Genomic DNA, 17,403 nt, shown 5'->3' on the forward strand with positions numbered 1-17,403 from the left:
AAAAGTAATTAATAAAACACACTTTTTGATACCCATTTTGTAGATACACAGTGTTTCCACATTTTATATTTCTACATTTTACAAATAAGACTCTAGGGTAAACATGATGAGTCTATGTCTCATTAGACTCTATGATCTGAATTATTGTATTTATTGTAGTGCTGTCAATCGCTAAATATTTTTAATCTGTTAACTCACATGGATGGCATTTGAACCGATGAAATTGCTAGAGTAAGACCACATTTGTTAAACCAGCCCCATAATTCTAGAAACTCTCCCTTAAGAAATGTATGTTTTTCTTCTGTACAGGTATATTGATGGTGTGAATAATTCTTATCAGTTAAAATGTGTTTTAGTGTTTCATGACCCTTTTAGTGCCTATTTTACGTAAATAAATGTTGCCCTAATACTTTATGGATTGCAATTTCAGCAGTAAGTGAGGTGGGGTCTTCAGTGGTTGGCGTAGTTTTTTTTGCAGTTGTGGATTCAGTGCTGCTTGCAGTACTTGTTGCAATGGCGAATTTAGTGGTGGTTGAAGTGTTTTTTGCAGTGGTGGGTGTCCTAATGTGTTCTGTAGGGGGTAAGGCGATCTCTTCAGCGATTAGTGTAGTTGTTTTTGCAGTTGTGGATGCAGTGCTGCTTGCAGTACTTGTTGCGATGACAAGTTTAGTGGTGGTTGTAGTTGTTTTGCAGCAGTGGGTGTGGTGATGTTTGCAGTGAAGGATGCAATGATTCCATCAGTTTTTGCAGTGTAGGATGATGCAGTGGTGGTTACAGTGATATTTGCAGGAGTTGGTACAGTGGTAAGTGTGGTGGAGTCCGTAAGTATGATTAGCTTTCATTGCCAAAACGTGTCAAAGGACTGAGTGAATGCAGCTCTAAAAATAGAGTTGAAGAGAGAGTGCATGAATTTATGAGTTCTACTAAATGTAAAAGGGATCATATCATACATTTTACAGAATTACATTTTTTCATTAATATGCAGAAGTTTCAATAATTGGACTGAGGTAGAAGTTACAGTAATGTTTCATAGAACATTTAATTATTTTATCTTAAAAGATCAAGGAAAACTTGATTCTGGAAGGTTTGACCCCTTTACGTAACGGTATGAAAATAAATAACTGTAAACAGGTTATTCTGTTTAATTCAGTTTTGATACAAAGAGAAACTACCTGATGAAGAATGTTCTATTCTCAGGAACTTGCCAGTACACTGTGATGAATGTTTTATCTAGATTATTAGTGTGACTCACAGCCCTGCCGTGAAAAATACCAGCATGGTAAACAGTTGGTGTTAGTACCATACTCATCATTTGAGATGTTTAATTGATACTAAAACATTAATAAAGGCCCAAGAAGCCTGTTAAAAGGATCAAAAACTCATGTGTGTTGTAGGTGTGAGACAGATTGACCATCACACATTAGGAGTGTGCTGCTGCTGCTGCTCGAGTCAATCAAACTAAAAGTACCAGCAGGCAGACAGCTATCACACTTACGGGCCTCCAACAGAAAAAAAACAGTAAATGGAAATTAATTAGATGAAAGCGACACTATGATAAAAAGAGGAGTACAGATTTTACAATATGTATCTTTCAGGAGAAGCCTACAAGAATAGCACTCGTGTGCACCTTCAAGCAACTTTTCTCTTCACTGACTGATACAACTGTAAATTCAGACTCAGCCTCCTGAGCTGCTTTTGACATCTGAATGAAAAACCTGTCTGTGTAACCACTTGGGCAGTAGCCTAGAATAGATCTGTCTGTTTTTTAAAAGTGGCTTCATCATTGTTTTTCCATTTTCCAAAATCAAGACATGATTATAGACTATATATGTCTATACTGTATTTATGTACACTGTATATATTTATATTTTCTTGTCCCACCTAGTTATCCATTTGATTGATTCTAACGATTTGATAAATGATTTGGTAAACTTTTTATATTTTATAATATCTGTTTGGATTGTCTCCATAGCAGCTTTGATTGGAAATATTTGTGTTGTTGTTATCAACAGTTATTGTTATAAAAAAAAAAATAAGCATCAAAAGTATCATGCAGGTTTGTGCAGTAATATTAAAAATAAATCACGACAACTTTAGAGAGAGCAATGCCTCCAACAAGGAACCGATATGAATAGAAGACATGAGAAAACGCTTGTAGCCTATTAATGACAACAGTTTTTCAGAATCCCCATTCTGACTTTATGATGAGTGAAAGATAAGTAACCAGCAGAACATGAGATGCGGGCGCGCGCGCGCGCGCACACACACACACACACACACACAAAAGGCATGCATACAAACAGATTTACGGAAAAGTGTCAATGAAACGTGCAATGGCATGCAATGAGTCACCAAGTTGGAGAGAAAGGGCTAGTGCAAAAAATGACTGATTCGCAAAATAAAATAAAAATGAACTGAAACACCTGAAGGTAAACAACTAGACACACTCACTCGAGAATGCAGAAGACACGATGTAAACTAGCAAGGTTTTTTTTTTTTTTTTTTTTTTTGCCACAAGATGTCGCCAGTGTGTCACAATTACACTCGGTCTAAATGGGTTGTACATGAACATATTTTATAAAGCTGCCTTAATATATAAGGAAGGGGGTCCCTCGCAAGAGGGTCATCATATTTAGGAGTCCTTGGCGGCAAAAAGTTTGAAAACCCTTTAACTAATTGACGCTTTTCGTGCGGACAACAAACTGTGCCGATGATCGTGTAAGACCTGTAGGGGGCAGCATCGGCCTTATCTGTCACAAGTCGGAAATCAAACGGAGGCGAAGAAACTTCTCCCGCCTATTTTGACTACGGGTTTCTGAGATTTGGATGCAGCAGTTTGTTGACATCAAGACAAATAATCTCTGTTTAAGGTCAAACAGTTATAAAAGATGTCGGGTCTCAGTCAGGAGCTAAAGCGTTGGGCTGTTGAGGAACTTAATCTGCCAGCAGCCAGACTCCCTGATGACGGATATATAAAGACGTACGTTTGTGGTTATGAATCATAACATTAATTTCTCACCAAAGCTTTAAGAGTGAAAATATGTTTGCGTTTTCTTTTTAGGTTGTGCGTTGGTCCCGGAGCTTCCATTTGGAAATATATCACGCAGCATGTGTATAAAGAGAGGTGATGTCCTTAGAGTTAATTTAATAATTTCTAATGCTGATATTCTTGATGCAGTATATCACATGATTCAGAATTAGCCTGTGTGTGTGTGTGTGTAATTATCATCAAATGTCAAGCAGTGCCTTGCAGTAAGTGACATACTATCCTTCATCTTAAATTGTAATATATATATATATATATATAAATATATATAAAACTTGCATTCAATTTCTATGACCTCAGTCTCTCAATTAATATAAGTAGAATATTTATTCTTTTAGAAATGTATTCTGAATGCATTTGTAAACGTATCTAAAAGGTGATTTAAAATGAAATGGTAAAAAAAGAAGAAAAGAAATGGCAACCACTTAAAGTACTTTAAATATTCATGGATTTTGTCAACTACCCCTTTTCATGCAAGCAATTTTTAAATACTTCTAGGAATGTTCGGGTCATGAGGGGGAATCTTCGGTGGTATCCTTTAATTTTTCGGACAGCCTGCCCTGTTACAGTTTTTCTCGACTGATTTACACATTTCTCCACACTCACAACACTGCTCTCAAAACAATTAACACAGCCATCTGAACACTTTGTAATTGTACTAAGCAAATTGTACATTTTATTTGATTTTCATTATTTTCTCGAAACACTACACACACATTTCTCTGATCCATCCAAGATTCATGCTTTCCATTTAAAGTCATATTCTCAAATGCACATGCCAGGTTGTCAAATCCCTTCATATTGATATCTGCAGTTTTAGTAATGTACACAGCAAAGAAAATGCAATTTACTCAATTTTTCCACACAACTTTAATGACATGCCATCTATAAAAGGGGTCAAATATGAAAATGCAATGCAAGGAAGGAAGAAGAGGAAGAACAAGACAAAGAAGAGGTGCAAACTGAGAAGAGGTAAAGGAAGAGGAATTAGGAAGAAGTGATGAGAAAAGGGGAAGGTTTCCTCTACTCTTTCAGGGGTGAGCACTGAAAGCGTTGGTTAAAGACCAAATGTAAAGAAGACACAGAAGAACCTCAAATGATCAGAGAGTCTCTCCAATTGATCATGTTATGAATCAAAGTCTCTCTGAGACACACAAAGAGTTCGGCCTAATGTGAGCAGATCTACAGTGATTTCAATCTCAACAAAAAAGATGAGGGAAAAATGGCATTGGTCTGCATGCCACAATCAATGTCCACAATTACTGTGCCATCTGTGCTTACAGTGCTGTCTTACGTATGTCTACAAAAAAACTAGAAATTATAGGAAAACACATTAAAAAATGGTCTTTATTGTGGATTTTAATGATGAATGTGTTATTTCAATAGTAGAGTTGTGTGTCTAAAGCTGATTATGTTATGAATTCAATAGAGAACACATCTATATCAGTATTTAGTTTTAATAAATGCATTATCAGAAAAGAATACAGTGCTTCATTATGCAGTGAAATTGAATTGTTCTGCAAAATTAAGTGTCTGTTTTGTCAGCTGTGTATTGATTTGAGAGCACTGACTATAGTTTGAAAAATGTGTCAAATAGATTGAGAGAAACTGTATTATGCATATTATATGGCATATATGCAAGATATAAAAGTGATCATAAGAACAAACATTGTTGTGTTTAGCGTTTATACTGCAGTGTGTCAAAATGTCCCTGACCAAGTTGTTCAAATTAGACCATCGCCTTTTCTGTGAGCTGTGGAGTCATTTGCCTTGACAATCTGAATCCTAAGGTACAAAGTTTTACAAGATGAAGAGGTAAGAAAGAAGCTTAATTCCACTTTCCAACTTTAAAGTAAAATAATTTATACTGTATGTGAAGGATCTCATTAATTATTCTGTGTAGCTGAAACACTTGAACAGTCAGAATACAGATGCAAGAAGGCTTGAGCTTCAGAAAGCAATTGATGCCCTTCAGACTGAACTTGCTCAACTGGACACAAAGATCAGTCGGGTGGAGGATCAGCTTGCTACTGAAGGTGAATTCTCTTTCTGTTTGTCTCATGATTCTCTTCTAGACTGCATCTAGGCTATGTGATGTCAACATGAAATCAAAATTGATCACATTTACTTTAAAGGTGCATTAAATATTTCCCCCCTCATTAAAATAGTTTAATCCATAAAGCAATGAATCATACTTAAAGAAAAATTTTTTTTAATCATGTACAATCTTTTGAAGTGAAGACTCAAGCTGTGATTTCAAGCTGTTTTAAATGGAGCTGGGCTGCCTCATAAAATGAAAATGATTGCTTTTCTGTGATGCGGCATCCATGCTTCTTGATGTCAGTATAAGTCTAAGATGATTCCCATATTGGCCAGCGCAACACAAACAAAAAATTTACTTTGTCGAATGGAATATACTTTGTCACCATGGGGAAATTTGGTTTGGATACAGTATTTGTTATTTCCAAGACACTCTTTAAAAGTTACAATCATCCATACAACATAAAATTACATACAGTACCAACACACAGTAGACATAATGTAAACAAGCAAGCACCAAATACAATAACTTATTTAAATTATCATTAAGCATTCTGGCTGATGCAGGCACATTTAAGATGAGTTCTTAAACCTATTTTAAGTTGTGCACTTTCAATGCACATTCCTGGTCTTACTTTGCACAATTCATTGGTGCATGAATTTCATTAAACTGCAATAACTCGCTCCGCCTCTGAAAAAAAACTTTCTTTTTTGGCTTATGTCACCAAGCTCTCTTATTTATCAAGCCCTCCAACCACCTTTCATATAGAGACCACCTTTAACGATCCAATATATTTCCAGTGGATAAGTAAACTCAGCAAAAAAAGAAACGTCCTCTCACTTTCAACTGCTTTTATTTTCAGCAAACTTAACCTGTGTAAATATTTGTATGAACATACAAAGATTCAACAACTAAGACATAAACTGAACAAGTTTCACAGACATGTGACTAACAGAAATGGAATAATGTGTCCCTGAACAAAGGAGGGGTCAAAATCAAAAGTAACAGTCAGTCTCTGGTGTGGCCACCAGCTGCATTAAGTACTGCAGTGCATCTCTTCCTCATGGATTGCACCAGATTTGCCAGTTCTTGCTGTGAGATGTTACCCCACTCTTCCACCAAGGCACCTACAAGTTCCCAGACATTTCTGGGGGGAATGGCCCTAGCCCTCACCCTCTGATCCAACAGGTCCCAGACGTGCTCAATGGGATTGAGATGAGGAGGATGTCTTCCCTGTAACGCACAGCGTTGAGATTGCCTGCAATGACAACTATCTCAGTCCGATGATGCTGTGACACACCGCCCCAGACCATGACGGATCCTCCATCTCCAAATCGATCTCACTCCAGAGTAAAGGCCTCGGTGTAACACTCATTCCTTCAGTGATAAACACGAGTCCGACCATCACCCCTGGTGAGACAAAACCACGACTCGTCAGTGAAGAGCACTTTTTGCCAGTCCTGTCTGGGTCTGTGCCCATAGGTGACGTTGTTGCCAGTGATGTCTGTTAAGGACCTGTCTTACAACAGGCCTACAAGCCCTCATTCCAGCCTCTCTCAGCCTATTGCGGACAGTCTGAGCACTGATGGAGGGATTGTGCGTTCCTGGTGTAACTCAGGCAGTTGTTGTTGCCATCCTGTACCTGTCCCGCAGGTGTGATATTCGGATGTACCTATCCTGTGCAGGTGTTGTTACACATGGTCTGCCACTGTGAGGACGATCAGCTGTCCTTCCTGTCTCCCTGTAGCGCTGTCTTAGGCGTCTCACAGTACGGACATTGCAATTTATTGCCCTGGCCACATCTGCAGTCCTCATGCCTCCATGTAGCATGCCTAAGGCACGTTCACGCAGATGAGCAGGGACCCTGGGCATCTTTCTGGATGTTTTTCCAGAGTCAGTAGAAAGGTCTCATTAGTGTCCTAAGTTTTTATAACTGTGACCTTAATTGCCTACCATCTGTAAGCTGTTAGTGTCTTAACGACCGTTCCGCAGGTGCATGTTCATTAATTGTTTATGGTTCATTGAGCAAGGAAATCTAAGATAAAGATCTGTAAAGTTATTTGGATTTTTACAAAATTATCTTTAAAATACAGTGTCCTGAAAAAGGGATTTCTTTTTTTGCTGAGTTTATATGTTTGAAAATACATCAGGTTTGGGAGTAAAATGAATTTTGAGTGGCATTTCATGTTCACTGAAAAGAAAGTCAGTCCCTAATATTGTTACCATCTCTCCTCTCTCTTTGCTGCTGTGCAGAGCAGAATGTGAACAGGAACTGGGAGGATTTCATTGAGAACAGACGGAGAAAGCTCCTATTGGATTCCTTCAGGCAACGCTGCACAGAGGACAGAAAAATCCTCCTGGAAGACACACACATGATTGGCACCCAACGACATGCCGTGGAAGAGCTGTCCAAGTGAGCAAAGTGGTGCAGAAATTACACACTGTAGCTTTAAAGGAATAGTTCACCGAAAAATGAAAATTCACTTCATTTACTCACCCATATGCCATCCCGGATGTGTATGACATTCTTCTGCAGGCCACAAACAAAGATTTTTAGAAGAATATCTCAACTCTGTAGGTTCATACAATGCAAGTGAATGGTGAAGCTCCAAAAATCACATAAAGGAAGCACAAAAGTAATCCATACGACATCGATGGTTAAATCCATGTCTTCTGAAACTATCTAATCGATTTTGGGTGACAACTGACTAAAACAACTATTTTTGTTAATACAACTCTTGACATCAGTAGTCTTCTTGGCCATCATGATTGTGATCGACATCATGATCGCGCATAGAGACTGCAATGGTAATGTATGCATTGAAAAAGTGGTTCCATTTTAGTCTGTTCTCACTCAAAGCTTATAAAGATTTCTTCTGAAGATGGATTAACTCACTAGAGTCTGATGGATTACTTTTATGTTGCCTGCTTTTTGGAGCTTCAAAGTTTTGGTCACCACTCACTTGTATTGTATGGACCTACAGAGCTGAGATATTGTGCACAAGAAAAAATGGCACACATCTGGGTTGGCTTGAGAGTGAGAAAATGATGAGAGAATATACATTTTTAAGTGAATTGTTCCTTTAAATCTAGTAAGTGATGTTAAAAGTTAACTGTGGTTTTACCACTGTACAGAAGTAGCTCACTGACACAACTATTAAAAAATTAAAGACTGCAAAAATTTTGCATAAAAGCAGCATGTCAAAAGATTTTCTTTTTCTCATGTCCAGGAAAGCAGAAGTGAAGCTGGTGTTTGGGCCATCCAGCAAAGCAGACTGTGGAGCTGGTGCAGATCCTTTGGTTTTAGTAAGTGATGCTGTATTTAATTGGGTTTGTGATGCACACACATTCATACATTATGCATGTATTCATTTAGCATCAGTTAGACTTATGCTTGTTGTACTTAGATCGAAATCTTACCTTAAATGTATTTCATTTCAGAGGGATATCAGAGAGCTCTGCAATGAAAGAGTTCTCTTTTTCCAATGCCTGCTAGAGAGTGAACTGACAGCAAATTCATCGGCCGAGTAAGAACTACTGGTCTTGGATCCTGATGTTGTAGATGAGTTGCTTCTCCTTTAGCCAAACTAATTTATTTTATTTTTTATCCAGTTTTACTAATGATCAAAGGAATGCTGTGATCCAGCACTGGGTGAGTGCAGTGGAGGTATGTGTAAATATATGCATGGTCTTTTTTTTTTCGGGGGGGGGGGGGGGTTCTGCATGCTAATCATCACCTTACCATGCAAACTTCAACTTGTTTCGTTCTTCAGAACGTCCTACGTTCTCACCCTCCAAACCAAGTGCTCTCAGCTCTTCAAGCTCTGATCTCCAGACAGCAGGTGGCACTAGAGGACAAAATTGCATCTTTGGATGTAGAGCGTGATGTATCCACTTTAGGGTAAATTATTACATTGTAATGTGTATTATCTTAACCAACTGCCATATTCATAATTTTTAACTGCCTGTTACTCTGGCACTGAAGGTTTTGTTACGAGAGTGATCATCTTATAGATGTGTCAGCTAAGGAAGAGGAGTTGCCACCTGTTCGAAGTCTATTGCAGGTGATCATCAGAAATAGTAATCTCACTTTTTGTCGAATACATTGTATAATCCTGGAAATGAGGAACACAAGAATGCATTTTGCTCACGTTGTATTTTTGTGCAGTCTGCCTGGGAAGATGTGGAGCAGAGTTATGTTGAATTATCACAGACACGATACAGACGTGGGCAGCTGGAGACTGAACTTTCAGCTTTGATGAGTAAGGCAGAGGCTGGTGTGCTGGCACAGGAAACAGACCCACTGGCCAGGTGAAACTTCTCTCATCAAGTCTGATTAGAAGTTCAAAATAATTTTCTTTTTTTATTGTTTTAATGGATTTTTTCCCCCATTGTAGACACCATATTTAAAGGAATAGTTAACCCAATAACAAAAAATTCTGGTGTTAATTCCTCACCCTCATCGTTGTAACAACCTTTCAGCACCTCAGCCAAAAGAGACATTAGGCAGAATGTAGCTAACAGTTGAAGTCACAATTCGCTTTCATTCAGCCTGATCTCATGAAATTTACTTGAACATGACAACATTTTTGCAATTCAAAATGTATATGCTGTATAAACACGTTTGGCTGCAGTTTTCCAGTGAAATGTCCAGCTGGGGGCGCTAAAAGGGAGTAAAATGGTGTCGTATCCAGACGAGGTTTTAAGGTGAATTTTAGATGGATGTTTTTAAAGCATACCTCCCTAACCTAAAACTTTTGCCTGAACCTAACCAATAGTGTTTTAAAATATAAATGAGACGTTTAAAAAAGACATCCTTACCTTATCAATGCCTAAACCTATCCATTAGTGTTTTAAAATGCAGAAGCAAAATTAAAAAAATAAAAAACACACATTTTCTGAACCAACCACATCTTTTTGTGCCGCTTCTATGACTCTGTAATGAACCGCGGTCCTCCGACTCTAAAGGTCAACGCCCTATCAGGTGAGCTACCGCACAAAATAATCATTTTGGAATAAGTGCATATATGTAGGGGGGTCTGTAATACAAGCATTAAAATGTATTGTTTTTCAAAAGATACGTTAAAGTGTGTCGATATCATAAAATAGCAGGATCTGAGTAACGGAGACAAAAATAAGTAATTATAAAGTCATAATCAGCCATTTAAGTCATGATTTGAGTGAAATTAATAAAACACACAGTTGTTGTAGCACCTCGAGTTCATTTCACCTGGAAACTGCAGGGAATTGTACCTGGAGACACGTATAACAAGTTTTGCATAAATTTATAGAGTCACGTTTTCACTATGAGATCAGGTTGCTTTCATTGCATGGAAAACCGATGCAATTAAAGTAAATAGTGACTGAGGCCGATTCTGCCTAACATCTACATTTATGTTATAAAATAGGAATGATAGAAGAATAAGAATTTTGCTCTGTCTTCGAGCAGGAGTGTGTTTGAGTTGAAGATGGAGGGAGTAAAGCAGGCAGTAGTAAGAGACAGTATCAGAGAGCAGTGTACTCAGCTGCAGTTACGAGCCAGGGAAGCACAGGAGGCCATCAGGACCCTGCATACACAGTGGCAAAGTGTCATTGACTTCAGACAGCTTGTGGTGGGTAGCAAATAAGAGATCATTGCTTCTGAAAGTCTGAAAACTCATAGTATGTAGTGGTTAAGTGTTAACAGGAATATGAAGTGACTGACAGAATGTGTTTTGTCTGTGTAGGAGAGGAGACAAGAACAGATACGGAGCCTGATCAAGGGGAATTCCTCCGTGAAGACTGAATTAACCTGTGTCCATGCAGAGGTATCATCTCATTCTAGAACATTACTTGTTGTTGCACCAAGGTATGCAGTCTGTTGGGTTTTAAGGAACACATTAACTGAATAGTTCACCCAGAAATTCAAATTTATCAATCTGATATGACTGACTGACTTCTGTGGAACACAAAATTAGGTACTTTATAGTTCTTATGTATATGTAACAAGATAATTTAGGTACTTTTTTTGGAGCTTGTATGCCCAGGTAACAATTAGGGGTGTAATGGTATGAAATGTTCACGTTATGATAACCTTCACAAATAATACAGCTGTATCACGGTATTAAGGTGCCTAGCTAAAATTATTAGCAGTTTAATATTTAGTTATAAAATACATCTTAGTAAAACACAAAGACATATTTCAGTTATAACCAGTTCTTGAACTTAAAATATAAAGAAATCCAAAATAAAGTTCAAGAACTGGTTATAACTGAAAATGCCTCTGTGTTTTTCTAAGATGTATTTTATAACTAAATATTAAATTGCTAATAATTTTAGCTTTATAAATCTAAAACTTCAGGAACCTCTTTATCAGACGGTGCAAAAAAGATATAAATGTAAAAACACAAAAGATCACAAAACAGGACAGTAAAGCAATGATGAGGATACATGTTTGCAACGTAACCAAATGGTTATAACTAAAGAATGATGTAAAAGAAAAATCTGTAGGTAAAAGTGAATCTACTAGTCCCTGGATGTGATGTTGGGGCATTTTTCTGCATGGATAAATAAATACATTTGAAATCTTTACAGATATTTTAAGATTGAAGAAATAGCAATTATATGAAAATGGTTATTTTTTTAATAACAAATACAAATATTTTTTTTTTTTTATTTCAACTCAGGGTAACGGTTCAGATATGCATTTGATTAATTGGTTGCTTTTGGAATTTAGTTTGAATAATTCTAATTATGCCTACTGAAGAATAAAAAAAACTTTAATGGACAAGGTGAGTATTTTTTAAAATTATGCTCTTTCTTCATATGTTATTTATTACTATCAAAAAAGTTTCATTCATTTTTAGTTTATTGACGTTCTTTTCCAGTACTTTCTACTATCACTGTCCATTTCCTGTATGCCTGAAGCACTTTTATAAAACCAGTTTTTTAAATAGGACTTTACAAATAAAAACAATTATTATTATTATTATTATTAGTACTAAACACATTTTAGGCCTACTGTTGCACTTAAGCAAATATGCATGAAAAAACAATTGACCTACAATGTTGCATACAGTATATGCGCTTAAATCTGTTTGCCTGACAGAAAGCACAAACATAAAGTTAGACTATCTACTGTATAAACTGAATCAGTCATACAAATTTTGTATATCTGGGAATGTTATGAAAGGAGGTTTATTAGCCTATATACTGTATTTTCACATACATTTATCTCCGCATATTCCTTGGGTTTCAAGTGTTCCCTGCCTGAACCGACAAACTGGGCAACCATCAATATTGATGGTGCCTTGTGGGTCTTTTAAATAATCAAAATATTCCCACACCACGGATTTCATCCGCTTGGCAGGGGGAAAAAAAGGTTCAAGCTTTTTAGCCTTTCAGTGCGCTGTGCTCTCTCTGTTGTGCAGTTCTTGTGTGTATCTTCTAAAATGACGTGATTGTTGAGTGAAACAGGAGGATGTCACAATTTAAAGATTTGATCAGGTTTATATGATGTTGTGTGAATGTAGCTGATTCTCTCTCAATTGAACTGAGATTTACAATAGAAACTTTCATTCCTTTACTTGGATTTTAGAAGAGAAAAAATAAAATACTGAGAATGCAATACCGTGAATTATAAATGTCAATGGTATGATAATCGTCTCTTTTTAAAACCACGGTATTCCGTGAAACTGTGACACCTTTACATCCCTAGTTACAAAACACTTTCATTGTATGGAAAACCGCAGCTTTGAGATTCTTCTCCATATCTTATTTTCTGTTCTATGGATGAAAGTAATATAGATTTGGAACACTGTGAACTATATAAGGTGAGCTATTCCTTTAAAAGGCAGCTTGATCTCAATTCTCAGCATGAACGATTTGATAAATTGTAACAAAAAGCTATTTTTTCTTTTAGGTTGGACAGTTTGTGCAGGAAAAGCTCAGTCCTCAGTTTGGTAATGTGATTAAAGCTGGAAATGGACTGCGAAACTCTGTGTCACAAGGGGCCAAGCACTTCAGTTGTGTATCACTGGCTGCACTGGACCGCAGGGTCACAAAGGGGTCAGCAAATCTCCAAATTATTATTTATTTATTTTTTTTCATTTTCTTCCATCATTAGTAGGATTTAAACAGCATGTTAAAATGATGAAAAAAGTACAAAAATATGTGGAAGGTGCTCTTTGGTAGGGGGGAAAAAACTGCATCATTGAAAACAATGTAAAAACTATCAGCAATAAAAGAAAGAAATGTGGATTGCAAACCAATTCACATTTCTTTCTTTTATTGCTGATAGTTTTGTATTGTTTCTACCATGAAACAGCCAATCCAATAAAGGTACTTTTATCTAATAACTGTGTGCGCCTTGGAACCTGTTTTTCGAAGCTTGTTAAAAAGTCTTGATTTCTTTAATCTGCAGGGGACAGAAGCTACCAGCAGCTCAGCTTTCCATCCACCGGTTACAGTCTCCTGCTTTCCACAAACTCTGTGAAAATCTCTCATTTCCCATGTATATGGTGAGTCACACTCTTTTTGTTTCAGTAGTTCTCATTTATTACTCCTCTTCTGAAGGTCATGTTTTTAGTTATCTATTATTTTACCATCTTATTGATGCATTGTTGAAAATTCCTTGCATCAAATATACACATAAACACGTTAGAGCCAAATGCTCAGGACCCCTGGACTACATTTAAAAACAGCAACATCTTTGGGTCATCATTGTGCGATTTGATAAAAATGTGATTTGTAGATTGTGCCTTAATAAGTAAATAATATTTGTATTAAGACCCCTAAAATTTAAGTGCCATGCTCAGTGATATTGATTTTGTTAAATCAGACCATAAATGTGTACTATTTGTACAAGAAACTCCACAAACACATTGATAGTGATTGCAAATGCATTACCTGCAAAGGCTGAAAATATCCATATCCTAAACCTTTGATCCAACTCAATTTCTATGGAAACAAATGGAGTCTGCCAGGTGTTTTATTTACTTTCATTAAATTTCCTGTTTGGTCTTGGTCTTCCAGGCTCCAGAGGAGCTATGGTCTCAGGCTGCAGCCCGACGGCTGGAGCTACGACATCTGCGCAGACTCCTTCAGCTTTTCTCAGAGTCAGCAGCAGACGTGCAGAAGCTGACGGCAAAGCTGCCCTCCCCTGATCAGCAGAGTATGTCTTCACAGCACTTTTTAAAATAATTTTTACAGAAGAGGTTCAGATTCCCCTTTATGGCCTGCCTCCTTGGTTGATTCCATAGACTAATTACAACTGTAAATTTCACTGTAAACTGCATATGTATTTATAGGTACCAGATATCTTTAACTACCTCAAATAATAGACAATTGAAACCATCCTTGTTCTAATTAACAGGTGTGCTCAGTTACATTTAAAATTTTCTTGACTGACATTTTAAGCAAAATTGTTATTTTTTATATTGTAAATCAGCACAGCTTGCAGTTGAATTCAGCAATTCAAGCGAGTGTTTTAAGGGTCCAAATTACTCTCACTGAGAATAGACTTTTTTTGTTTCAGCTTTGCTGCAGCGTGTGAAGATGGTAGATGAAGAGATTCAGCAGACGTTGTACCCTCGGGCATATGAGCTCACACAGAGGTGCTCTAAAGGCCTGCTTTATGCAGAACAAGTGAAGACTGCTATTACACACTGGTAAATGTTCTGATATGGGGGCAAAAGAGTCTCGAACATCTTAGGTTCTAAGAGTGATTTTTAAAAATTTTCCAATATAGTCCCCTCTTGGATAGAATTATTTAAAGGTGCACTCAGTAAGTTTTACACCTAAATAAATGTATTTATAATAACGTATGTATAAAATCATGACCATTGACTTTAGATGAAGACTCCAGTAATATCAGTAACCTTATAATAGCTGTTTTATTCTACATGGAGAGGGTCCTCTCATGGGGGCTACCATGTTATGATCACAGGACTATCTGAAAACTACTTGCTTAATCTCAGTAACCGCCTTGTTATTGGACACTTTCACATGTGGATTAATTTAATCATGCCTGACTGTGAAAAGTGATTTTCTACAATGGCTTCAGTAACTGAAAACTATTGTGTTTGAGTAATGCTGCATCTGAGCCCCTAGGTGTGTGTTTGTCCAAAACGTCATAAACAAAAACTTACTGAGTGCACCTTTAAAATGAAATCTACAGCTGCAATAGTGATGATAAACTGTTCAAACTATGATTTACCACACTATTTGACTGTGCAGGTGGGAGCAGCCTGGTCAGTTTGCCCTGCCAGAGATGCAGAGAGAAGGACTGTCTTTCCAACAGTGGCTACAGCGATGGAAACTGGCAACAAAAGAATCCTGACTTATTTCTCTATTTGTAATCAAAAGTTTGTGTAGTGTATCTGTTAACAATTTATATTTTACTTTCATATTTCAACTCACTTTACTCTTAAAAATAAACTGATTAGCATTCAATATGTTTTTAAGGATGTTAAATCTTTATACACATTTTTACTGTATTATGGTAGGCCAAATTATCTTTTAATGTCCCCAGTGTTACTCGTCATACTTGCATTCTTACTAGAAAGAATTCCAATTAGAGAGCTCTCTAATTGCATTTTTATTAGTAAGAATTTAAATTACAGAGTTCTCTAACTTAATTTTTTACTAGCAAGAATTTGAACTAGAGAGCTCTACAGTTGTATTTTTACTAGTAAAATTCAAATTACAGAGTTCTACAATTGAAAATGTTTTGTCATATGTTTCCATTGACTCCCATTCATTTTTAATTACAGAGCACTACAATTGAATTTTTACTAGGAAGGATTCCAGTTAGAGAGCTCAACAATTGAATTACTAGTGAGAATTATAAGAAAGCTCTGTAATTGAATTTTTACTAGTAAGGATTCCAATTAGAGAGATCTCTAACTGAATTCTTATTAGTAAAAAATCTCCATTAAAGAGATGTTTAAATGCAGAGCTCTGTAATTTGAATTCTTTCTAGTAAGCATGTAATTGTAGAGCTCTTGAATAGAACTTCCGCAGGACACGATCAGATTTCTTGCAGCGCGGGATGAAATTTCCGAGTTGAAGGCGATAGCGGACAGTATATCCATGTGTTTTGTGTGGAAGTGGGCAGTCAGAAAAGATCCTAAAAATCCTATGTGGATATTTATATGATTAATTTATGAATGCAAAAAAAAAAAAAAAAAAGCCCAAAACAATTTTATTTAAAAAAATTTTTATGACAAACAGAAAATCCAATGTAAAAATGTGCGCGCCAACACGTGCATCAAATTATCTAATATTTGGAGCAGTCTATTGTCAACGACACTTTAGAAGAATGGCAGAGCATAGCATAGACCCACTGTGTCATCAAAGCACGTGAAACTGGGACTGGAACAAAACTGGGACACAAAATGTATTATGAATATATATTATACATTTATTAAAATCATTATTAATTTATAAAAAGCCCCATCATCTTGTTCTCCCCCTTTATGATAGCACTTAAATCATAAAAACCACTAATACTACTTTCCACTGATTTGTGATTACATCTCTGTACTCTGCAGTCCATTCAAAGGTATTATGAACCATACTCATGAGTTTCTGATGTGTAAAAAAAAAAAAAAAAAAACTCCTTTAAACTCAGTTACAGTATAGAAATGTGTAATTTTATAAAAGCGTTGACTTCTGTCCTTAAACAACTGTCTCATTTAAAATTATATTTTATTTTTATTATAGCCAATGTTACTTGGTGTGGGTTTTTTATTGCTCTTAAATAATTTTCAAGAGCACACAGAGGTTAATATAGTGATGAATAGTGACTAGTAAAAATGCAATTGCAGAGCTCTGTAATTGAATTGTAGAGCTCCGCAATTGCATTCTTATAAGTAAAAATGCGAATAGAGAGCTCTCTAATTGGAATTCGTAGTGGAAGAAAATATATTGTAGAGCCCTCTAATTGAAATATTACAATTAAAAATGCAATTATGTCAAATGCTGAGTCCAACCTAAAAGAAAAAATAGCTTTTTGTTGCAATTTATCAAATCGTTCATGTTGAGAATGCTGGGAACATTAAAAGCTAAGTCGGCTTGCCATACTGGATTTCTCAAACTTACCTGTTGGTCTCTAGAAGAGAGGATCATTTGAATTTCCTCCAGTGTTGTGGCTTTTTTTTTATTTATTTTTTTTTACATTTTTTGTTACCTAACCTGAGGTTTACTAAAGTGTATTTATTGGATTATGGATGTAGCAATCTGTCAAATTTATACTGAAACACTTCTGGTAAAAAAAAAAAAAAAACATTCAACCAATTTTCATTAATTCACATTCATTCTTCACAACAAACAACAA

General features: G+C 36.4%; 1 protein-coding gene across 2 annotated transcripts; it reads left to right on the plus strand.

Moving 5' to 3' along the window:
- The first annotated feature begins 2,806 nt into the window (after positions 1–2,806).
- On the plus strand, positions 2,807–16,529 carry haus5 (HAUS augmin-like complex, subunit 5). 2 transcript variants are annotated; one of them, XM_051669447.1, is made up of 19 exons: positions 2,807–2,980; positions 3,062–3,124; positions 3,545–3,577; positions 4,837–4,861; positions 4,950–5,082; positions 7,341–7,500; positions 8,318–8,393; positions 8,529–8,614; positions 8,700–8,754; positions 8,861–8,988; positions 9,073–9,151; positions 9,256–9,398; positions 10,537–10,699; positions 10,814–10,894; positions 12,988–13,133; positions 13,489–13,585; positions 14,100–14,238; positions 14,602–14,734; positions 15,303–16,529. In XM_051669447.1, the coding sequence occupies exons 1-19, from the start codon at positions 2,889–2,891 to the stop codon at positions 15,403–15,405; spliced, it is 1,935 nt and encodes a 644-aa protein (XP_051525407.1). In that variant the 5' UTR covers positions 2,807–2,888; the 3' UTR covers positions 15,406–16,529. The 2 variants fall into 2 exon arrangements, with proteins under 2 accessions (XP_051525407.1, XP_051525408.1); XM_051669448.1 differs by having other exon boundaries at positions 8,700–8,739.
- The last annotated feature ends 874 nt before the right edge of the window (positions 16,530–17,403 follow it).

This window comes from Myxocyprinus asiaticus, chromosome 33, assembly GCF_019703515.2.
Source record: "Myxocyprinus asiaticus isolate MX2 ecotype Aquarium Trade chromosome 33, UBuf_Myxa_2, whole genome shotgun sequence".
Classification (NCBI taxonomy): Eukaryota; Metazoa; Chordata; class Actinopteri; order Cypriniformes; family Catostomidae; genus Myxocyprinus; species Myxocyprinus asiaticus.